Source organism: Cryptotermes secundus, unplaced genomic scaffold (assembly GCF_002891405.2).
Source record: "Cryptotermes secundus unplaced genomic scaffold, Csec_1.0 scaffold363, whole genome shotgun sequence".
Taxonomy (NCBI): domain Eukaryota; kingdom Metazoa; phylum Arthropoda; class Insecta; order Blattodea; family Kalotermitidae; genus Cryptotermes; species Cryptotermes secundus.
The window spans coordinates 501,405-527,377 of record NW_019737986.1 but is presented as its reverse complement, the minus strand read 5'-3'; the positions used below and the strand labels follow the sequence as shown (position 1 = coordinate 527,377).

General features: G+C 38.0%; 1 protein-coding gene across 3 annotated transcripts; it reads right to left on the bottom strand.

Annotated features, from left to right (window-relative positions):
* On the bottom strand, window positions 1–25,586 carry LOC111870606 (ras-related protein Rab-5C). Of its 3 annotated transcripts, none has more exons than XM_023863028.2 (6): window positions 25,197–25,586; window positions 24,200–24,368; window positions 16,416–16,567; window positions 12,134–12,350; window positions 8,038–8,189; window positions 1–2,777 (listed from the first exon to the last, which is right to left on the bottom strand). In XM_023863028.2, the coding sequence occupies exons 2-5, from the start codon at window positions 24,357–24,359 to the stop codon at window positions 8,077–8,079; spliced, it is 642 nt and encodes a 213-aa protein (XP_023718796.1). In that variant the 5' UTR covers window positions 24,360–24,368; window positions 25,197–25,586; the 3' UTR covers window positions 1–2,777; window positions 8,038–8,076. The 3 variants fall into 3 exon arrangements, with proteins under 3 accessions (XP_023718796.1, XP_023718797.1, XP_033609811.1); XM_023863029.1 differs by having other exon boundaries at window positions 25,321–25,586; XM_033753920.1 differs by lacking the exon at window positions 25,197–25,586 and adding an exon at window positions 24,879–24,970.
* Window positions 25,587–25,973: the final 387 nt, after the last annotated feature.

The window sequence follows — 25,973 nt, the reverse complement described above, 5'->3', positions numbered from 1 at the left end:
GTATGTATGTATGTATTTAATGAATGACTATTACAAAAACAATGCCAACCATAGAATACCCACATAACATATTCTTGAGAATGAATACTGAATATGATACAGTGAAATTTGTTTAACTTGCCAACCTGTGTCTATTCAAATGCAACCAACAGTCAACTTATACAGCAGTGTAAAAACTTTGCACTTCTGAGTCCATACTGAGTGTATATTAAATTATACTACTCACTTTTGTCACCAGTTAAATTACTTGAAATACTTTGTGTCTGACCCTGTGACTAATGGATAGAATATATATCAAAACAATATCTGAGGTGAATGTGAAACAGATGTTTATGCTTACAAATTTTAATGATCAGTCAAAAGTACAGAGTGCAGTATATTAACTAAACAACAGAATGAATTAAAACCCATTTTTCTGTGTGGCTAACACAGAAAGGTAAACACATGTGCAAAACCTTAGCACAAAATGCAAGAAGGTGGCCAAGTACAAGGCATGTGGCTGTGTGAAAATAAGTATAATTTTGCCAGTTCTGCAAAAATATGGCCAATTATGGGAGGTGGCTAGTATATATGGATGGCCAAATTCACAACTTTCCCTGTACTTACAGTCAATAATTCACACTGGGAATGTTGCTTCTTAAATGTTAAAAATGCTGCAATACAAGTTACACCATGCAGTAATAAATCTATAATTTACTCCACATACTGTTTATTATATCTCTTACAATCTTGTTATACAGAATTTTGATAAATTTTAAATACAGTTGACATGAGGCCAAGTCTTTTCTTATTACAGTAGGGTGGTACCATGTTGTCCCTTCCATAACATCCTACCTTGCCAACTGCAACTTGTAAACAGTTATGAAAAAACAAATGTATGGGGCAAACTTGACACCACACTGTTACTGCAAAGTCTCACCCATGATGTCCATAACCTTGTAAACCACAAATAAAAGTCCCATAAATTACTCTATAATAGTTTAACAAAAGAAATAGTGTTTCGATTTTGCATTCATGAAAATTTTAAATACCCACAACTTTTCGGAAGTATATCAACAATGTATTATTGCACTTTTTAAATATCAACTTGTGAATTTAAGATTCTTGCCCCCTTCAAATACTGACATCCATGCAATCACAGTAAGATACAAGGGCATGTACCAAACTAAGGAATGTCACATGGTGTGAATGCACGCACGCTCACACACATACGAAATATAATGGAAAGAAGACGTGGGATTAACATGCTGATTGTCCTTTCCTTAACATGTTCAGAAAAGCCACATGAAATATAAGCAATGATTTATCCACCTGCCACATTTTCATTTGTACTCCATACAACTTCAGCATACAAACAGAAAACTGATTTTATTCATCTCATACAGAAGTCTGAATGGTTCCTTCTACATATTAAAAAGGCCTAATAGCTGAATAAAAATTTAACATATTTTCCACTTGTTCCTCCTAGTCTGGTACATGTTCGAGTTCTCATCTCGTCATGATTATATTACACAGAGAGTACCATTAGGGCTTACACTTCTTAAAATATAAGTGGTACGTTTGTTACTGCAAACTATAAAGAAAGAAAGAAAGAAAGAAAGAAAAAACTCAAGTCCAAGTTGTGGGAACACCACATCCATAACCAGGCTTAACTGTCAACAAGTTTGTGACAATAAATACTACACAATAAACTATTAACTTTATTTCTTTATGATTTATCCTGTACAATCTTAGTGTTCCTGTGCTTACAGAAAGGTAAAGCAAGCATTCCATTATGTATAATACAGTGCATGACTTCGTAGGGTAATTTCAACACCCATGCAAGACATTTCTACTTCCTTTATAATTAGAGCTCACAGCTCCTCAATTATTTCAGAAAACAATCAAACAATTTGAACGAAAATGTAGAGCCACCACATTAATATGCTATTTGTACATCTAAAGTAAAACTGAATATGATCGAAAATTTAATTACACTGGTATGGTATATAATTTCATAATAAACTCATACTGATATGATACACAAGCTAACAGGTTGGACCATGGGCATATTTCTTTTTAATAATAAATTTTCACCAATCTCAAGGGCAGAAATATGTTCCAAATAAACATACATATATCTTTCAAATTTATGAAACATGATTTATGTTGACAAATCTGCATACTGAGATTTGAAAATATGTAAGATGTGGAATGATGGACAACAGGTTAAAGCTGCACTGTTAATTTCTATAATACTATAAAAGATCTATATCTACTGAATTAACATATCGCTGGCACATTCCAAAACATTTCTTTTTGGAACACATTTCTGAACTTTAAAATATGCAACTTACCATGTTCAAGAGGAAATTTGATGAGACTTGACTGAAGGAGTCATGTGAAAATACCAATCACTGCTAAGTAGCTATCTACAAGCAGGTGTTTTTTAAATGTTTTCGTGCTTCTGTCCCATGGCGCTGTTCACTGCATCACTTGCAACACATTGGTATGTTTCCAGGACTCCCAAGCAGACATACGTACAGCGTATTATCATTATTATTAATATTATTACACTTATTTCACCTATAAACAATTGCCACTGATATAATGTATCGAGTTATTATGCATGGCAATCGATAGGAGGATTATAGTGGAAATGTGTTCATTTCACATGCGGAGGTGTTACTTGTTCCGACTGCCAGGAATGTTTCCAGCTAATAAAAATGCCGAATAACCGGCCTGGTCTGCACAAAGCCAGCCGGAACCTTGCCCTCCTAGCTAAGAATGGAACAAACCTGGAAATACACAAAAACCCAATCACTTTCTAAAACAGTGCTACAATATGTATATAGTAAAACATCCTTGTAAGACATATGAGATCTCCTTACAGGAAATAAAATTCTGGGGTCCAGCAAGACAGCACATCCACAGTCCTAATCTACAAATTCATGAACCCTCTAATTATAAAGTATATGTAACTGAAAATGGAAATACGCACACTATACAGCATGTTCATCAAATTATTAAGCCAAGAGTCTCACCCTCCTCCCTTCTACTGAGGACATGGAGAGTCGGACTGCTAGCAAAATCGAAAAGCCTACACCCTAAAAATTACAAATGAAACTTACCTACATTACAGGAGATGCTGGAAATGCTCACATCCATGCAATCCTGGCACCTCTGTAAAATGCTTACATTCACATGCTAAAGTTTGTTTTCTTAAAAAGAGTAAAGATGAAACTTAAAATCCTGGTTCGATGTGATGTCTCTGTAAGACTTTCAAGAATGTTCAAAAATAGCACTGACTTCATACACATTCTTTGAGCTCTAAGTGTTTTAATTCTTTTTTATGAATTAACATGGCTGTAAATCGTAAGTGTCCAATAAATTTTGGTCTCATATCAAATTCCAAGAGGAACTGGGTGAAATACATTCTAGGCTTGAACACACTTCATCAGATTCTTTGCACAGCAGACTCAGATTTGAAATCATCAGCATGAACTGCAATATAACTCCTGAAGTTGAAACATAAGGCAGCAGCAGTGTATTAATTGCAACTACAGCAAAACCACAGCAGAGCAAGTCGACTTATAATGAGGACTTCAATACAGCAACAAAAACTACCGGAACTAGTTTCTTAACATTACACACATGGAAAATTGTTGAATAAAAGGAGAGCTTTATCCTCCACAAACATCCATCCTAATGATTCATAAATGCCAATGTTTTCTCTTAATTTTTTACCAACTGCACTCACAGTTTTGCTTCTAAAGTTATTTTACAGCTAGCAGTCCATAAAGACCTCACTAACCCATTCTCTCTCCTGCTGTGACTGTATGATGGATGTAATGAGGTCAGACCAGTGTTATCAGCGTACTGTCAGGGTAGTAGGAACTAAGATGGTATGGCTCCTAACCATGTTAGGACCCATACCATACCAACAGAGTTATTTTCATTATGAGCATGGTACAGTAACAGGTTCAAGCACGGTTTATATTCCACTAGTGTAACATGCACTTTACAGTTAAGTACAACAGTAGTTTCAAAACCATCTCTTGTTATTCTTATTATTGGAGGGAGTGGGTTTCCCCATGCACTGCGGCTAGTCGTTAATCTATTGTGCGTCCCCCTTTAATTTCTACTGTCGCCATGCCCTTCCAGTACTGGTACTCGCTATCAGCCCTGTTCTGCCAGCGAGGTCGGCCCTCTCTGGCAGTGGTCCCTGATACTTCCTCTCTATCAGAGGAATTGGAAACTACTTGGGCGGGGAACTTTGCCTAATTTTTCTCACAGATCTCCTAGAGACATGAGGGTCTTTTACATGCCATAAATCTACGACACGGGACACACAGCTTAAAGTCCCTCCTGGAGGACTTGTTTCCTGAATTTTTCCGCCCTTAAAAATTCCACGACCTCCACTGGGTTTGAAACCGCGTATCTTGAGTCATGAGGTGGGAACATTACTCCTAGACTACGGAGGTTGCTAAAAACCATCTCTTATAAATGTACCATAAAAAAATTGCATGTATTCCAACGGTTGTTGTAAGAACAACTCATATCATAATGCACATACATCAATTATTAGTGAGATTTTAACTGCATCATATATTGGTTACTCCAACTGTTACTCCAGTTTGATATAAATCAATGTGTTTATTCTCACAACCAATTATGTATGTAATGTCAAGCAATTGTGTTCATCCTGCATGTGGCATTTAGAATAACTCATAATGCTAAGAAGTATTAGTGAAATTCAGACTGCATCCTGTGTTCGTCCATTACTCCAGTATGAGCCGACTAGTGTATTCTCACATGTATTCATATGCAGCAACTTGCAAATGTGTGCCAAAGACTTTCACCCATAAATCACAGCACCAAATTCAAAGTCATATGTTTGTAGAAGAGGTTATGTAAGCTTCTTATAATCCTTAACTCTTCAGTTCAGTTAGTGCTAACAACAAATATGTAGAATTATCGTTCATTATTTTCATATCCCCATGATAATCATGCCAAAGACAAAGAAGTACCACTGCACCTGCACTATCATTCAAAGCTTAGTGTTAAGTTGTACTGTTCATAACTGCATGTTTGGCTGACTTGTCCTTACACACTTTAACTAATTTAAAATATCACAAGTACCTACCAGAATGAGTAATTTTCAGCTTTTAGTAAAATTTTATAACCACATCCTTCAGCCTGTTCATTATGGAGAAAGTGACTTTCATCTGATTCTATTTTCAATCATGGCTTGCTTTCACTTACACAGGGGTATAAATTCAAAAAACAGATACTGCAGTTCACATAAACTGAGATGAAGAAAATTTCCAATCATAAATGTTCTCTACTTTCGAGAATTTCAACATGGGAACATAAACTTTCTATGAAGGGGTTTGGAATTTGTGTCGAACAATGAAGAACATTTCCAAAATCTGTTGTAACATAAAAAACTTTTATTTGTAACAACTTGTTTAGACTTATCTGTTCACTAGCAGCCCAAATCTCTGCAGGTCCAACTTTGGAATATTTGGCCGTTTCACCTGAAGTGTGTGCTGCTGCCCCTCCCCCCAAAGGAGGGAGAGGAGGAGAGCCAATATTCTAAATGTGTCTTTCTACCTTTTACAAAAGAATAACTTGCATCACAGCGGAAATCCTGTGAAATATAAGTATTACTTAATTTCTTTTGGTTTAATTTTAATTGCATTCTTGATGCTGAAAAAACTGAAGCGTTTATTTTTGTGTAGAATGACCTACATGATGAACAGTAAAAGATTTCAGTATCATGATCAATAATGTGTTAACTGAATATTCATATTTATATATTTGCAAGACCCTGAGAGCTATGCCGGCGTTAGCATAGCTACTGGTAGGGCCACCCATGCTGGACAGGTTAAGGGGTAGGAGCCAGACAGAGGGATACCCTGGTCCTCCAGGTTGGGGGTTGGGCATGAGGCTAACGACCTCACACTGTAAAAACTAAATTGTTCAGAAATCCGAGGATGTGTGTGGCAGGACATAAGAATTTTTGGTATAAAGAACTGGAGGAATGTAGCATCGAATGGGGATGAATGACGAGCAATCCTGAGAAAGGCCAGGGCTCACAAAGGACTGTCGTGCCAGTGATGATGATGATGATATATTTGCAAACCTATATACATTCAGCTGGGAGGAAGAGCCATTTATTATCACAAATGGCTCTTGTAATCTTCACGGTTTTGGAAAGCCATCGCTGAGTGTTCTGTATCTTCTTCACCTGTGTTCAGACCATGTTCATTGTTTAATATAAAACTTACAAAATGTATACACAGGTCCCCTTCTGTTTAATTATTTTGAAACCCATAAGATTTATGGAAAAACTGTTTTGAAACAGTTTTTGTTCTGACACATTCACCAAGTTATAAATGAGATATGTGCAGAAATACAGGAAAGTCTTAATGTGAAGTACCTATTTGTTCTGCCAGAGTTGAACAAAAACTGGAATGTGAGCAAACTTGATCAAAATTATCCAATTTCATATTTTATGAAAATCTGTTTGGCAGTTCTTGCTTAAGCACACAGGCTGACAGACAAGGACAAACAAATTTAATAAGTGCTCCACAGGACTGCTGAGACAGCAAAGCAAGCAGGGGGAAAACAAGACAATGAGAATTAAACAGAAATTGGAAAAGGTCATGAGGGATATTGGGGGAAAATGGACGAAATAACAATAGGAATATCTGAATAAGTAGATATGCACTGATGCAGAAACACACTCCAAAACTTATGAGAAAGAAAAAGAATGTCAGTAATGCTGTATGACGGTTTAAGAAGCAATAGGGGGAATGGGGTATATACAGAATTATGTACAGTGGAAGCCTTAAAAAAATAGTAAAGAGGAAAACAGGAGTTTGGAGATTGAAGAGGGTTAGCAGACATAATGAACAGGCGATTTTCCCCCATACATAGCAATGAGGAAGTGTAAAAGAAAAAAAAATCTGGAGAGACAAGATTCAGGACAAGAAGTTTAGGAATATGAACGCAGAACAGGAACACGTAATTACATACAAAGAGAAATGAGAAAGGATAGTAAGAAAGCATGAGAGTGAAGCAGAAATAAATTCAAACACAAATTGCAAGAGTGAGGACTGAGGTAAAAAAGGGTAAAGTTCTTCCTGTACTTAAATTAATTAAGCACTATGCCATGAAGATGTATAGGGGAATGGATGTAGAGACCCACGTTTTCTTGACCGCAGCACTAGTTGGAAGAGAGTGATCAACTTCATGCAGCGACCACTTTACCCATGGGGAAAGAGCCCCTGGTATCCATTGGATAGGTTGGGTGGACTCCAGAGCCAGTCTGGATGACATGGAGAAGTGAAAATTCTTGAACCTACTGGGACTCAAACTCTGATACCTCAGCTGTTCAGCCAGTAGCGAGTCGCTATACCGACTGCACTATCCTGAGGACTGAGAAAGAAGGGAAATTTCTCCTTCAGCACAAAAATGTTATGCCTCATACCAGCATCATGATGAGGGAGACCACTGCAAAATTCAAGTTGATGGTATGTTACACTGTAGAGTCCAGACCTAGTACCATCAGACTTTCACCTGTTTGTCCCAAGGAAGGATGGCCTTCATAGGAAACAATCTGCCAATGATAAGGCTCTCATTGTGACAATCAAGAAGTGGCTCCAGGAGGCTGACAGCAACTTTTACAACACTAGGATGCTGGCTGAGTATACCAGTTGGGAATATGTATACAAAGAAGTGGTGAAAAAGTGGAAACATAAATAAATGTAAGACTTGTAGTATATGATACACATGTTTAATTTGCTTACTTGCAGTTGTAGCAAAGGAAATAATTTCGAGGCATCAGTTTCAGAACTACCTTCATATATTTAAAATGTGAATGTATAATATTTGTGTTCTATACCATAAGAAATATAATTTAAGCAAGATACCAGAGCACAGGGCCAGGGAGCCAAACTCCTGCACTATTCATCATATTTCAAAACCATACATGAATTTTCTCTTACCAACACTTTAATTCTGTTCTGTTGGTAGTAAACACTCACTCACATGAGTTTTGAAGAAGATCCAAAATAGCATTAAGACGGATCACTTGCAGCAATTTCCTGGTGCCTTCTGCTGACCTTCAGACTCAACCAATCGCCGACCTTGACCACTGGTTCCCGCACCAGTCACCTGCTCATTCTTTGGGAGCTTTTTGGCTAAACACAAAGTAAACAGAGGGTCACAGAATTAGCATCAAGGTACAAATGTATTTTATTTACTTAAATGTAGCCTACACTGTAAACCAGACAGGAAACTGATTCACTCTCTCTCCCCGTCTCATTCACAATTTCACATGTCAGAATTGGAGCAACAGCATACCTATGACGAGAAAGAAAAGACTGCATCTGATGGAGAGCTGCATGTCTCAAAGGAAATTCTGATAAAGGAAATCAAGCAGATGTTCTGAAATTTGGAAACTGTTAAATAACAAATTATGGTTTCAGATCTGAATGCAGAAAGAAGCATGCTAGTTCACCAAACCCTAGAAAACGGAATTGGCTACTAATCACAAATTGTATGAAGAGAAAAAGGCTATATCTGTTCAAACAATGCTTGACAAACATTCTTCTAGAAAGTAGCATATCCATTTATCACTCAATTTGTAGCTCATGTATTTACTGTTTTTTTAACTTGTTCTTCATTATTCTTTATATTTCTATCTACATATACAAAATTGAAATATATTTTAAAGGCCAAATATAAGTATTCTGACTAATGTTCTAAGACATCTTGGATGAATTACAATTTCCACCATTGGTTTCTAACTTCAATGTATGCGGTTTCGAGATATACAGTATGCTTGTAGCACGAATTAACCACGTATATAGAGGCTTACCTGTAAAAATAAAACAGCACAAAAAAACAAGCATTTACAACAATATTCTAAGATAAGGAAGAGTGACAATAGCAATTATGTATATGCCAACAACATTCCTAAAATGTTGCATTTTGTTAGTCTGCGACTACAAGATCTTTGGCCTATTTTCCTTTAATTTCTGTATATTACAACTTTTACCAAGTAATGAATCTTCAAGTAACAATATCTGTGATATTTCTCTGTAGTTATGAGTATGAGCGGAGAGAAAACTTACTTATTCATGGTGCTGAGCCCTTCTTGAGGAGCTGCCAAATCTGTATCTACTCAAGAGTTTCCCAGCATTTTATGAAATCTGAAGGTTCATTATCGTGTTCACAAGAGCCCTCCACTGGTCCCTATCCTGAGCCAGATCAATCAAATCCATACCATCCCAATCCATTTTAATATTGTCCACCCACCTACGCCTTGGTCTTTCCAGTGGTCTCCTTTCTTCTGGCTTTCCCATGAATATCCTATACACATTCCTCTTCACCCCCATTTGTGCTACATGCCCTGTCCACCTCATCCTCCTTGACTTGATCATTCTAATTATACTTGGAGAAGAGTACAAGTTATGAAGCTCCTCATTATGCAGTTTTCTCCAACCTCCTGTCACTTCATCTCTCTTCGGTCCAAATATTCTCGACACCCTAATCTCAAACACCCTCAGTCTACCTGCCTCCTTTAATGTCGGAGACCAATTTTTACACCCACACAGAACCACAGGCATAATTATAGTTTTATATATTCTAATGCTTATGTTTTTGGACAGCAGACGAGAAGACAAATGGTTCAGGACTGAATGGTAGCAAGCATTACCTGAGTTCAATCGCCTCTTAATTTCCTCCTCAATCAGGTTTTGAATTGTTATCATTGTTCCCAAATATTTGAACTGTGCCACATGTTCAAAATATGTTTCCTATCTTTATGTCATGATTTTGCCCTGCATTTTGGTGATGAGACAACAACATACTTAAGTTTTCTCTGTGTTTACTTCTAGAAACACCCTTACTTGTGTCAATTGAAGTTTGTTTTTCTTTATGGTATCTATATCATCACCAAGCAGATTCACATCATCTGCACAGATCAACAGCTGATGTGTCCCATTTAATTTCAGACCCATCTGGTTTTCCTGGACCTTCCAATTGGCATATTCTAAAGCAAAGTTGAAAAGTACTGGCGATAAAGCATCTCCTTGTCTTAGACCACTCTGGATAGGAAATTTATCAGACAATGGCTTACGTATACGGACTTTCCTATACGTTTTCTTTAAACACATTTTAATCAGCGTAACTAGTTCCATGGGTATCCTTAACTCACATCAGAAAATTGCACAATATTTCCCTCCTAACTGAATCATACGCTTTCTTGAAGTCTACAAATAGCTGATGTACTGTCTCATTGCACTCCCATTTTTTCTCCAATATCTGATGAATGCAAGAGATCTGATCTGTAGTTGATCTGTAATGTCAAAACCCACACTGATGATCCCCAATAATTTCATCTATGCATGGAATACTGGATAAAGTTTTCTATGAAGTTGATAGCAGTGATAATTACTACAGTCAGTTTTATCACCCTTCTTGTGAACTGGTACAACAATAGACTCATTCCACTGATCAGGAAATTTTTCCTTGTGCTAAATAGAAGTAATTAGCTTACGGATCTTAGAACATAATATATCGCCTCCTGCTTGAATAAGTTCTGCCAGAATTTGATCACTACCTGGCGTATTATACATTTTCAATTTTGCAATGGCACTTTCAACCTCATAAGGCGTAGGATAGGTATTAACGGCTCAGCTGTATGTATTTCTGTCTGCCTAACATCACTGACCCTATGTACATTCAATAACTGAGAGAAGCAGTTCTTCCACCTATTCAAAATCTTGCGTGAATCTGCAAGCAGATCACCATTCTCATCCTTCACTAAGTTACTGCTAGGCTGGTGACCCCTCTCAAAGTCATTTAATCCTCTCTACAGGTCCCTACAGGTTCTTACTGTTCATTGCAAGCTCATCAATTTTGTCTTTTAGATATTCCCTCTTTTTATTCCTGAAATGCCCGCTGGTTTCACGTCTTATACTGTTCAGATTAAAGCTGTTTATTTCGCTCAGATCCTGTAACCACTGCAATTTGGCTTGTTTTCTTAGGTCTAGCAATGTTGAGCATCCTTCATCGAACCATGGCTTATGCTTCTTCAGTTCATAATAACCTAGACTCTCTTTGGCTGACATTTTTATATTCTCTCTAATAGTTTCCAAAGCTTTATTAACATCCACCTCAGTGTCAAAGTTTTCCAAAGCCGTGAATCTAATTGAGATTTCAACACAACACTGCTCTTTACCCTCTACCTGACCTAATTTCTTAAGATTGAACCTCTCCATATGAACTCTGTGAGTTGTTTGTTTGCTCACTGCAAAGTCTTTCCCTAACCCATGCCACGACAAGGTCGTTGTCAGTATCACAATCTGCTGCCCTAAATGATCAGACAGCAAGTATACTTCAATGCCATCTCCCATCTATCAAAATATGGTAAATTTTATTGTGTATCTTCCCATCAGGAGATGTCCAAGTAAATTTATGGATTTTAAAATGCGGGAACATACTACTTTTGACAGTAAGATTTCTTGATGTGGCAAAGTTTACTCCTCTAACTCCATTATCATTACTACTTTCGCGCAAACAGAGAGAAACCAAAACATTTTAAAATTCACTCTACTGTCCAATTTGAGGGAAGAATACAGATCATTTAGGAATACCGTCCTTGGTCACAAACGAACCGCAACTTCCATCAAGCAAGGCACCAAGCTCCTTCAACTGTTATCAGACTAACTCATACAATTTTACCTTCTGTTCCTAACTCTGAAAGAGGTACAACCTAAAGACATAATTCCCTAATGACATAAAATCAAAACCGGAATTACACACTTCAAAAATGTCTAATCTGCATTATTAGTGTAACAGTTATTACGTATACTTCTTTGCTACATCACAGATACTTGAATTCTTGGCCAACTGTTAAATCGTATGATACTGGAAGATTCTCAGTTACTCAAAAACTGCTGATCCTATAGAAGAAGTCTCCTTAAAGTGTGACTGGTATAACCAGTCTAATAAAATACAATATTTGTAAATTATCAGAAGAGAAATTACATACTAAATTTCAGAATACATATAAGACAAGAAAATATTACAATCTGAACAGAATATGAATATATTTCACCATAAATTAAGGTCTCACCAATTGCCAAGAAAATATCATTAACATTCATAGCTGTCTTTGCTGAGGTTTCCATGAAGAGCAGACCATTTTCTTCAGCATAACCTTGAGCCTCATCATGTTCCACCATTCTTTTATTAGCCAAATCTGCTTTATTACCCGCAAGTGCAATAACAATATTTGGCGATGCTTGCCTCTGAAGTTCTTTGACCCACGTCTTGGCTCTCCCAAATGTGTCCTGTAGGAGGAAATTGAAAGTGTATTAATATTCCCTGCCTGTTCAACAATGCGTTACTTATAAACTATAAAATCAATGTACAAAAATCATTCTTCCTAGTATTGGGCTTACTTATATTAGAGAATATTTCCATCTTTTTATAGTCTCTCTCTCATGATATATTTATTGTTTTGCTGGGAGTATGAGGAAGGGCTGATACCTACAAAAGCTCATCCACTCAATGTGTTATTTACAATTTTTTCTACAGCCTCAAACAAAATATGTTCTTTTTGAGGGGGGGGGGTTAAATTTGAGTCTCATGATTGCACTATCTTCTCTCATTAGATCACCCCTCCCAAATTTCCAAGTACAGATGCCATGACAGCAGAACCACGCTGTATATGTCAAAACTTTCATGTCCTGAATACATTTGGTTTATGGCATTCGAAGTATTTTAATAATCTACAATTTCAGATACACTTTTTCTCTCATAACATTAATTACAATTTAGGTAAGAAGGTAGTAACTTGTTAGAATATTTTATTGTCAACAAATCATTCACTTCAGACCAGTTCTTTACCATTAAATGCCATAATGTTGTTTTCTTTCATTAATCATCATGGAATATTCTCAAACAATACTGTCACGTGTCTGGAGTTCCATCACAAATAATTAAGAGGTTGTGGCTTTAGACGATACTGTTTATTGCAGAATTACTTGTTTACTTACTTACTTATGGAACTGAGCCCTTCTTGAGGAGAAGCCAAATCTGCAGCTACTCAAGAATTTCCCAGCATTTTATGGAACCTGAAGGTTCATTACCATGTTCACAAGAGCCTTCCACTGGTCCCTATCCTGTGCCAGATCAATCAAATCCATACCATCCTATCTCTCTAAGAACAACTGTAATATTGTCCGCCCACCTATGCCTTGATCTTCCCAGTGGTCTCCTTCCTTCTGGCTTTCCCACCAATATCGTACATGCATTCCTTGTCTCCCCATTCGTGCTACATGCCCTGCCCACCTCATCCTCCTTGACTTGATCATTCTAATGAAGCTCCTCATTATGCAATTTTCTCCAACCTCCTGTCACTTCGTCTCTCTTCGGTCCAAATATTCTCCTCAACACCGTTCTCAAATACCCTCAGTCTATGTTCATCCCTTAATGTCAGAGACCAAGTTTCACACCCAAACAGAACCACAGGCAAAATTATAGTTTTGTATATTCTAATTTTTATGTTTTTGGACAGCAGACGAGAAGACAAAAGGTTCTGGACTGAATGGTAGCAAGCATTACCTGAGTTCAGTCTCCTCTTAATTTCCTCCTGAATCAGGTTTTGATTTGTTACCGTCGTTCCCAAATATCCAAACTGTGCCACATTTTCAAAACATTTGTTTCCTGACTTTATGTCACGATTTTGCCCTGCATTCTGGTGACGAGACAGCAACATATACTTAGTTTTCTCTGTGTTTACTTCTAGAAACATCTTTACTTGAGTCAAGTAAAGTTTGTGTTTTTCTTTATGGTGTCTATATTATCACCCAAGAGATTCACATCATCGGCACAGACAAACAGCTGATGTGTTCCACTTAAATGAATTACTTGTTTGCACTCACAATTACAATCACTTTCAAAAAACGCCCTTTCAGACGAAGCGACTTGATTAGTCCATCATCGCTCTGCATTCCCTCTTCAATGGTTGCACTCTTGCACTGCTATTCTCAGTGGAAAGACTTTGCTCGTGGTTCTTCTCTTATCTCTCGTCGGATCTGAACTGCTCTGTCACAATCTACCCTCTTAAGTCGATTTATTGTACTGCTGAGAGAACACCTTGTTGAAGTGTTCTGGTTCCTGTGTTAGCTAGAACATTCGTTAGTGGGTCTATTCATTGCCTAGGAATTCCTAGCCGTTGACTGGCATTAGATGCTGGTTGTCAGCGCAATGTCTTGACAATGCGTTACCTAGGAAGTGACACTTCCCTATGCAGTGGGTTCTCCTGTCACAATATAATCTAAATTGAACACTGCAGATTACCTACAACTATCTGATATGCAAACAGCACATTACACAAATATTCAAAATCAGTAATCTTGCATAAAATATCTCCAGCCCAAATGGTTATGAGGAAAACCCACAAGTTCCATATCCAGAATTGTTATAGATCTGTTAACACAAAAAAAGTTGTCTGTTCTCCCACCACAGGAGTTTTCCTCTCTACATCATATTTAGATGACAGTAAATTTCTTTGCAGTAAATGGAAGTATATAACCCAGAAGAGTGAGGGAGATGTACAAACTAAAAACTTTCTAAGCCAATACACTTTATATATTTGGAATAATGCAGCCACTCTGAATGAAACACATGGAACTAATAATTTTCTTATAAAAAGATAAAACAGTTCCATCCAGTGTGACTGGTGAAGATTTTTCTTATTTCAGTTCTTCATGCCCTTGCATGTTTCAGTCCTTAGAGGCCATCATCAGAGGGACATCGATACAGTTTGGAAACCATTATTACAATAGGTGTTTTGAGTGCTGAAATAATAATTCTCTTTTACAGATTTACATGGAGCAGCTGTAAAATAACTGGGCTGAATTTTGACAACTCCATGTGGCCTTGGCAACAGTGAGTGGGGTGGCCTGTCCTCTCCTTTCCATCAACCCTATGACTTCCAAGGCCATACAGTCAATAGTGTGGTAGCAGCCTTTGTTTGAAGCAGGCCATGTATCTGAGATCTGTCAGAATTATGTTAAGTGTTAAAGTAGAGCAACGTATTAATTAGAAATTCCTCACAAAATTTGGAAAATTCACTATAGAAACATACAGTTTGTTGATGTAAGTTTACAGTGATGAATGTCTATCTCGTACTCAAGTTTTTGAGTGGTTCAAAGGATTTAAACAGGGAAGTGGAGAGACTGAAGACGATCCATGTCCTAGTCAGCTTTGCACATCAAAAACAGATGCTAACATTGAAAAAGTAGGAGAAACTGTTCGAAAAAATCATTACATGAGAATTTGAGCAGTTGCTAAATTAGCTAACATTGATAAAGAAAGTGTTCGACAGATTTTACGTGGACATTTTAACATGAAAAAAATGTGCTCGAAGATGGTGCCAAGAATCCTCACTCCTCAGCAAAAGGAAACTTAAATGAACATTTGTGCTGACATCCTTTGAGACATTGAGAATGATCCAAACTTTTTAGGAAATGTATTAACTTGTGATGACTCATGTTTTTTCAGTATGACCCAGAAACTAAGTGGAAATCCATGCATGGGAAGAGTCTCAGGTCACCAAGAAATGAACAAGCACATAAGACCATGTCAACTTTCCAAGCGATGATGATCGTTTTTTCCATGTCCGAGGGTTTGTTCACACTGACTGCGTGCCTGAAGGTCAGACCATTAACCAGGTCTACTATAAAGAAGTTTTGACAATCCATCATGAACGGGTGAGATGAAAAAGACCTGAAATGTGGAAGAAGGGCTCATGGATTCTTCACCATGACAACCTGCCAGCACCCAATGTACTGTCTGTCAAGACATTTTTGGTGAAGCACAAGATCCCCATGTTGGAACATCCAGCCTACTCACGTTACCTAGCCCAATGCGACATTTCTTTATTTCTAAAGATCAAGTTCGCATTAAAAGAAACCTCTTTTGAGTCTGTAGATGCAGTGAAGGCAAACGCGACAGAGATAATGAAGAAGCTGTCAGAAAAAGACATGCAGCATTGCTTCCAACAGTGGAAAATTCACATGGAGATGTGCAGGGGTCGGGGAGGGGACCACTTTGAAGGTGATAACATTTCCATTCTGTGATTAGTTAAATAACAGATTTTAGAGCATCATTCCAGTCAGTTTATAGCTGCTACATGCACATAATTTTATCTTCTAGATGTTACAGACTGTAACCACATCAAAACCAACCCCTCCCAATTTAACCAGCAGCTTCCAATTTTTCTTCTTTAATTTTTCATATTTGTTTGTTGTAGAGTAGTGCCCTGTTTTCCCCTTTTAAATATCACTGAAACATTTGGGCTGTGAAGGTTTAAAGAATTAATACTAGTTTCAACTGACAGATAGTACCTGGTTTGTAATATCATACACCACGATGGCCGCTTGGGCTCCTCTGTAATACATTGGAGCAAGACTATGATACCTCTCTTGGCCTGCCGTGTCCCAGATCTCAAACTTAACTGTAGTGTCATCGAGGCATACTGTCTGTGTAAGAAATGCAGCTGCAAAAGAAAAGAAAGATTTCATTATGAATGCTGTATAGTGCTGAAATACCTATTGTTTTTAGACCCTCTAATTGAAGCCCTCTTTAAATCCATTATCATAGTTGGCCAATCATGATTTCTGAAGTTATTCAACTAAAATTTATTTGGGGAACAGACAATTAAAAAACATGATATCCAGTAATTTTTTAGCATATAGAATTGCCACGCAACAACACACACATGCTTGAAGAAGACATGTAACCTAACTGACATTTATTCCAGTTCACTTTAATGCTAAATGCTGATCAAATGAAAATGTCAGTACCCAGACACCAAACCAAAGGTAACGTGCTAACAGCTAATTACTGGCACCAACTTCAAAACTTATGTAAACCTGAAAACTTTTACTTTATCACAAACACATGACTTCACAATTACTATGATGTACCTCACTTTTGTTATTTCTGCAGTAGTAAGACAAAATTTAAGATAGGTATATGATGGAATGCCGGTCATGGTAGCCGAGTGGTCTAAGGCATGTGCTGTCTTCGCTCGCTTGGAAACCGGGATCGTGGGTGTGAATCCCACTCAGGGCATGGATGTTTGTGTGTGTGTGTGTGTGTGTGATGGAATGGTTCTGCTGTGATGTTTACAGATGGCAGCTACAGCAGGTGTCATCCTTATTCCGATACATTGTATTAGATTGTTTTGATTCAATTTATATTTTCAATAGGTCAGATTACACAGCAGCCAATGACAGATCAGTGAACAACGAATTGGAAAGGATATGGAAGTGACCAAGACTAATGTAAGGTACTATCCTGGCATCTGCCTGAAGGAATGAAGGAAAGCCATGGAAAAACTCCAGACAGGACAGCAATTCTATGAGCTAAAATTTGAACCACATATCTGCCAAATATGGAGCAGGAGTCTAACCATCTGATGTGAAGTTAGGTCATATTATGTATTCCAAATCAGAGCTGGCAAATATTTCTTTGACACAGGATACAGGATACTTTATCCAGATATTATGAAGAAGTGTTACAGAATATCTACTGCTCAAAATCTTGGTCCTTCTTCAGAATCTGACTGCTCATCTGGTCAAAAATTGCCCCACCTCTTATGGAACCTGAAATTCTTATGACAGAGATGAGATCTGAGGCTTTCAGGGGCTGTGAAAACTGAGAATGTTCGAACTGAGGTTCTCACAGTACTATAAAGTGGAAAGCGATGCCATGGGATATACAACCCAAGCACAGCACAAACCATCTGCAAGAGCTGTGGCAAAACATTAAAATATTAAATACTCTACATGTATGAGGCATTGCACCAGAGAAGTACCAAGATAGAGATCATCACTAGAGAGACCTAAATTCTCCATATGGCAGCAATGCAAGAAAAAAAAATCCCACTCAATCTACACTGGACAGTTGTAGCTTTTTTTTACTGCTGCTGCAATAATGGGAGTCCAAATGGGAGAGATGTCCAAGCTTGGTTGGCTGATCAGATGGCCTATCACAGACATGTGGGCGGATTCCTTGTATTTCTTGTATATTGTGTTTGGTTCAATCTCCAAGACTTTCACTTCATTCCAACATATTTTGTAGCCTTTCTTGTATGCATGTTGTGCTAATTTTGATTTTTCAAACAGACCCTGTGTCACGTTATATTTGTGTTCCTGAATGTGTACTTCTAAAGCTCTGCTTGTTTCGCTGATATAGCATCTGCCACATTCATATGGACATCCTCATACAAGGAAAAAATATCCAGTCTACTAGAATTAGGGGTTTATAAAATTCTACATAAAGATCCTGCATCTCAAACTGAGAGGAAAAGATGGAAACTTCTTACCAAACACAAAACTGACCTTCCCGCCACCGTGAAATATAAACTGACTCCCTAACACAGTAAACCAGCTCACCTCTATGGACTTCCCAGGGTACACAAACCTCACTTCCCAAGCTCTTCTGGCTCTCCCTCTTATGCCATAGCAGTATTCCTTTATAGGACCCTTTGGATGGCAATACAGGTTCCTTTGTGAAGGACTCAGACTACTTCATAAAGTAAACACAGGATATCAACCTTCAAAATGAAGAGTACCTTCCAAGTTTTGGTGTTGTCAGTCTATTCACCAATGTACCAGTGGAAGAAGTGTTACAAGTCATATATAATTTTTACCATACTTACCATACTTTTGCCATGCTTACAACAAGCTAGAAACCTTAAGTGAAATAGCTTACTATAGTATGAACCACGCAGTGCAAGGAACCGCATAATGTAAACATCACACATTAACCACTGGCTCCCGACAGCATGAAAGGAGAGTGATCTATACTTTAGGAGAACAGTAGAATTATGATACTAACATGGCGAGCCAATGCAGTAACAAACATGAAGCTACTAGCAGCTTATAACACCTTGGAAGATCATTTTTTAAATAATTTTAAATATCAAATTGTGGATTTAGGATCACCTAATTATTAAATTAGGTTTAACCTATTGTTATGCGTACGACTGTATCACATACAATTTCTAGGTTGATTTTTATTTTATTATATTTTATTGTTAATTTTAATCGAAGTCTAGTCTAAGTTTTGTCTAGATTATGATAGAATAGAAACATATTTCTACAGTCTATCTAGAAAAATGGAAATGTTAGCGTTTCAGTTCAGTAACAGCATGTGAGAAACTTGCAGCACCTGAAGATGACCTATTTGAGGTCAAAATATGTAGTGCGTGCTATATAAATAAATAAATAATACAGTATTGTTGCACTGACAGTAAAAATTATATATATGTTCATTGTATATATGCAACAGGATGCAATCCTTAAAACATAGGAAATAGGACCAGTGTGGATCCTTCTTTCACAAAAAGCTTGCCTTTACAAGTTGCAGACGTAATGGAATTACTTGACAGCAGTTTAACAACCATGTGCTTCAAGTCTGAGGATAAATTCTGTGGGTATGGCAATGGGAAACTCAGTAGCATATTTATGGAACATTCTGAGGAAACAGCACTGGATACAACTGATCACAAACACGCTAAATGGCTCAGATATTACTGTTTAGGCCTACCATCTAAGTCACAATGGGAAGTTGAAGCTAATGATGCCCTTCTGTTCTTGGATGTTTTGGTTTTGAAGTTGGGTCCAAAACTGACCGCAGAGGTGTACCATAAACATACTCATACTGGACGTTCTCTGCACTTCAAGTCCAACCACCCGCATCACACAAAAAGGGGAGTCATTCATAGTTTCGTCAACTGAGTGAAGGTCGCATGTCAGGTTCAGAAGGATTTCAACAATGAAATTAAAAACATAAGCCATAATCTAATGCTTAAAGCTACTCACTTTTTTTTCCAGTGTATGACAAATGCAAAAAATTTGATCAGTAATTTATCTGTTACATTGAAACCCACATTGATGGTCCCCAATAAGTTCGTCGTAGTATGGACCCAATCTTGAGAGAAGGATACTGGATAATATTTTGTATGACGCTGATAACAGTGATACCCCTCGATAATTACTAGTCTGTTTTATCACCCTTCTTGCAAATTGGCACACTGACAGACTCCTTCCACTAATCAGGCAATTCTTCCTTATTCCAAACAGAATTAATGAGTTTATGGATCTCAGACTGTGATGTTTTACCTCCTGCTTGAATCAGTTCTGTCGGAATTTGATTACTATCTGGCAATTTAGACTTTTCCAACTTTTCAATAGCAATTTCAACCTGAAAAAGACTAGGATCAGGTACTAATAACTCAGTTGCATGTATTTCTAACTGCCTAACACCACTGACCCTGTGTACCTTCAATTACAGAGAGAAGTGGTTCTTCCACCTATTCAAAATGTTGTGGGAACCTGAAAGCAGATCACCATTTTCATCCTTTACTAAGTTACGCTTAAGGCCGCTCCATAGCTCAAGCAGTTAGTCGCTGGCTTCCCACTGCAGCAGCCCAGGTTTGATCCCAGGTCTGGTCAAGTGGGATGTGTGGTGCACAAAGTGGTGCAGGGGCAGGTCTTCTCCGAGTACTTCGGTTTCCCCTACCAATCTTCATTCCACCAATTGCTCCACAATCACCCTCACCTATCATCTGGGGCTGGTACAATAGGCCAGAAGTGGCCGCAGTTCAAGGGACTTAGTCCCACCTCACCAGCAGTAAAATAAAAGTTACTGTTATGCTGGTAATCCTTTTTAAATTAATATGTTCTTGTCCATGGTTTATGCTGACCGTCTTACGGTGTATACACTTTTTCACCTTATTCTTCACTTCCACACTACATGTTTCAGCACTAATGTGCCATCCTCAGATGTCTTTATGCACGTTAAACTATTGTACTGCATGCCATAATGTCTTCATTCTAAAATGACTAAAATCACTATCTGTCATATAGGACAATGAATTCTAAATAATAAAACTTTTCAGGATTCTTCCTATGTCGCACTCAAACACGCAAATTACGCCAATCCTCTTTTATGTGAGCATTCTTCCTACATATATTTGTGTATCGTGTTCTGTGTTGTGTTTTGCTCATGATACTGCATGCGTTGTACTGCTGGATCTCAGCAGACGGTCAGCATAAACCATGGACATGAATCAGTGTAACAGGACGCTAAAATATAACATTAATATGTTCTTGTTCTTACTGTTCCTTGCAAGCTCATTAATTCTTTCTTTCAGATATTCCTGCTTTTTACTCCTGAAATGCCTGCTGCCTTCATGTCTTATATTATTCAGATTATCTCCATTTATTTCACTTGGATCCTATAACAACTGCAATTAAGCTTGTTTTCTTTGATCTAATAATCTTGAGCATCCTTTGTCAAACCATGGCTTATGCCTCTTGAACTCATAACAACCTCAACTCTCTTTAGCTCAAATGCTTATATTCTCTCTAAAGGCGCATCCACCTTACTTGTGGTTGTGTGACTTGCTATGCTTGCGAGTAATGTGGACGATATGACAAGTCACGAGACAAGCAAATTTTTAATTTTTAATTTAAAAATTATAGCCAATAAATTAAAATACAACTACAGCCTATACACACTACGAGTAAATATATGGATCCTCACGCGCCGAAGCCTGGCGAGCAACTGAAGTAGTGTGGACAAAGATTTACGAGCACATGTAAAAGCCAGACAAGTCTTCCGATGAGCACAAGCTTGGCGCACACGAGCACGTGTACGAATAATGTGGATGTGCCATAACAGTTTCCCAAACTCTATTAATATCCACCTCAATGTTCTCTCTCTAAATTCTGTCACCACCAGACAGTGGCCAGTATCACAATCTGCTGCCCTGAATGACTGGACATCAAGTATACTTGAATGCTGTCTCCTATCTATCAAAATATGGTCAATCTGGTTGTGCTTCTTCCCATCAGATGGCAACTCCATTATCATTACTAATCTCGTGTAATATCTCATTCCCAGCTGTTAGTTTGAAAATGTCTTCTGTACCTACTTTGGCATTGAAATCTCGTAACAAAATTTTCATATTTATTTAGGGAATTAATCGAATACATTTTCCAGCTCCTTGTAGAGGCTGTCCTTCATATTATCAATTTTATCTTCTGTTGGGGCATGAACATCCAGAACAATGATATCACACCATCAACCTATTAGTACTATGCATGCCATCCTCTCACCAAAAAACAAAAAAACTGTGCCTAATTCATGATTCTCGTTCTGCTTTCCATAGAAAAATGACATTCACCTACTGGTTTGGTGCCACCTATGTCCCATCTGACCTCTTGTACTTACTTACTCACTCATCGAGCTGAGCCCTTCTTGAGGAGCTGCCAATTCTGCAGCTACTCAAGAATTTCCCAGCATTCTATGGAACTCGAAGGTTCATTACCGTGTTCACAAGAGCCCTCCACTGGTCCCTATATTGAGTCAGATTAATCCAATCCATACCATCCCTTCCTATCTCCCTAAGATCCATTTTAATATTGTCCACACACCTACGCCTTGGTCTTCCCAATGGTCTCCATCCTTCTGGCTTTCCCACCAATATCCTGTATGCATTCCTTGTCTCCCCCATTCGTGCTACATGCCCTGCTCACCTCTTCCTTCTTCACTTGATCATTCTAATTATACTTGAAGAAGAGTACAAGTTATAAAGCTCCTCATTATGCAGTTTTCTCCAACCTCCTGTCACTTCATCTCTCTTTGGTCCAAATATTCTCTTCAACACCCTGTTCTTAAATACCCTCAGTCTATCTTCCTCCTTTAATGTCAGTGACCAAGTTTCACACCCATGCAGAACCACAGGCAAAATTAGTTTTTTTATATTCTAATTCTTATGTTTTTGGACAGCAGATGAGAAGACAAAAGGTTCTGGACTGAACGGTAGCAAGCATTACCCGAGTTCAATCTCCTCTTAATTTCCTCCTGAATCAGGTTTTGATTTGTTATTGTTGTTCCCACATATCTACCCGACCTCCTGTACTCTCACTCAATGTAACTTATATTTTTATATTTCTTTCATAACTGCAATGAGTGACCCTGCCCCATACAGGCTCACGGACTCCATAAATTCCATGTACCAAATCTCATGTTCATATTCCTTAGCTTAGGTCATTTATCCACAGAACCTGTCCAAGTCTAATGCCCTTTGTGACATTTCATAACAAGCTTTTTTTTTTGGCAGCAAGGAGTTTCGTTATCCCCGTGCCCAACCCCCAAGCTGGAGTGCCACCCCTTGCCGGCTGTCCATGACTGCTTATTCAATATATTTGCTGCTGCCTTCCATATGCAGAGGCCATCACCTCCAACCACAACCTGAGGATATGTCATGGTGACAAAGGACCCACATAACATGGGTTACCTTATACGTATATTTCAAATCATGAGCACTGCGCTATTCAGAAACCCAATGTCATGATACTACAGCAGGTTAGAATTCCAGTAACAGCACCATATTAAGTACACAACAGACTCTCAATGTATGTAATAACCATGTTTGTGCACTTTCTATTCACACAGTTCAGCCTGTCTCAGACCAGGGTTCCAGAAACAAAGGCACTACTAAAATCTACTTGCCCCTTAAACCCTATGCACCTATACATATAACATATAATTGCTGCATGCGGCACCGCAGTTGGTTGAGGCAGTATGCTACAAGCCAGAAGGTGATGGGATCGAATCCTGACAAGGTGGATTTTTTCAATTTACCTAATCCTTCCAGCTGCTCTATGGCCCTGGAGTCAACTCATCCTCTAACAGAAATGAGTACCAGGAATATTCTTTGGGGTAAAGGGTGGCCGGTGCGTAAGGCTCACAACCTTGCAGCCATCTATGAGCCAATTTTCTAGAAAATTTTGGAACTTCAACATCGAACCCCATGGGCCTCCAAGGCCTGTTACAGGGATACCTTTACTTTACTTGCCACTAGTCCACATTATAGTGCCTGTGGCAAACATATTAATGGAGACCTACCTCACTCTACTAACCCAACCTTAAAAGTAGGTTTGGCAATGAGGATATGACTGAACTGCTGCAGAATCCAGCCCAATGCTGGATTTTGGTGTAGTGCCGAACATTCATACTTCAATAAGAGGCTATATTATGGTTCTAACCGCCTAGTAGCCCTTAGTCTTCATCCTTCAACCATCCAACAAAGCAAACAAATTTTGCTTACCTCCTATTGTGCTTTCTTGATACTCATGGAATTGTCCCTTCACAAACCTCAGTACTAAACTTGACTTGCCAACAGCAGATTCTCCAAGTAGGACTAGCTTAAACTGGCAAATCTTCCCCTGTGTTCCATTCGGTCGTTGGGCTCCACTGCGATTAGCCATAGCAGAACCCTTCAATTGGAAAATTCTTTTATATGACAAAACAATTCCTACATAATCATTTCAATGCATAATGCCATAAAACAGTAATCATCTAAATTAAAGGCACTGCTAACACACACATACAACATTTATACAGATGACCTCATACTCATACACAAGTCATCATACTTACCCACACTGAATTTTCATGTTGTTCAAACCAAATTAAATATAAATAATACAGGGTGTCATTATTAGTAGCATTACTTGCAGCTTCAACTTCAACTAGTCACAGCATAACAAAGGAAAAATCTCCGTATTTTCAAGGCAAGAAGAAAAATCAAACAAATATAATGAAAAATAAGATTAAACACACACATATGTGTGTGTGTGTGTGTGTGCAGTCCAATTCACACACAAATATACAAGAGCATCGAACGGGGCAACGGTTACCGCAAATATCTACGACTTAGTCATAACCACTCTCCAAAAACGCGAAATTGTAAAACGTAAGTATAACTCAAAGTCATAAATACAAACCTCGTTCTTATTTCGGATCCCGTAGTTCAACAGAACACGCAAAATACACACTAGAAACGTGTCCTTTAAAATGCGTATGAAATCAGCTGACTTCAATACGACTGCCAGAATTTCCAGGAAACATACTCTTGACAGTTCACAGATACACGAATTCGAACTTCAACTCTGCATACTTATTAACAGCTCTAAATGCCCTGGTTAATATACATATACAGCCCTACATCTTTACATACTCTGCAGAAATTTAACATGAACAGTTATATTTTAATTACAATATCAGATCTGGCTTTGCTGTTTCAGTGTTTAGGACTAACCTACCTTCACTTGCGAACGTCGAACAGCCCTCTACAGGATGGCGACACTCCGAAACTAAAAATTATCTGACCTTCAAAGCACAATAAGGGCTTTACATAAACGTAAACCTGCAATATTAACTATTTACCTATTAATTTTCCACCACAAAGTCCAAATTTCAATTACGTCCTATATGTACCAGGCACAACTTCACGCACAGCAGCGCCCACCCTCTACAGTAGCCACATCACAACCTAGAAATGCAGTATTCTTGCTCTTCACTTCTTTTAGCCTCTTTTTAAAGATTAAACGTTTCAAACACGTATAGAACTGCGTAATACAGATATTTACTCAGTCATAAGAGCCTCTACAATGGGTAAAGTGATAAATTAAAAGTTACTCTGAGATACCTTCGGAACTACTTTGTAGTCCAACCGGAAATTCACTTATGCCCCTCTGTCGACCATGATTTAATTTATGAACGCCCCGTATCCTACGTCACAGTAATGATGCTGTACCGCTTATTTTGAATCTTAAAAATTTATATTGCAAAGGGAAAAGATGCAGCTCAGATAATAACATTAAGACTGTACTCTGTGTGAACTGCCATACAACTCCTTGTACATTCCGAATTAGAGTCCAGAATTAAAGATAAATAGGAGGCTAATATGACGTAAATTTTGAGGGAATTTTGTGTCCTTACCAGGTGTTGGTAAGGTTATGGCTTTTGCTTCCTTCCAAGGACTTGGAAAATTGGACAGCCGAAGGAAATGATTGAATAAATGGGTCAAATATACAAAC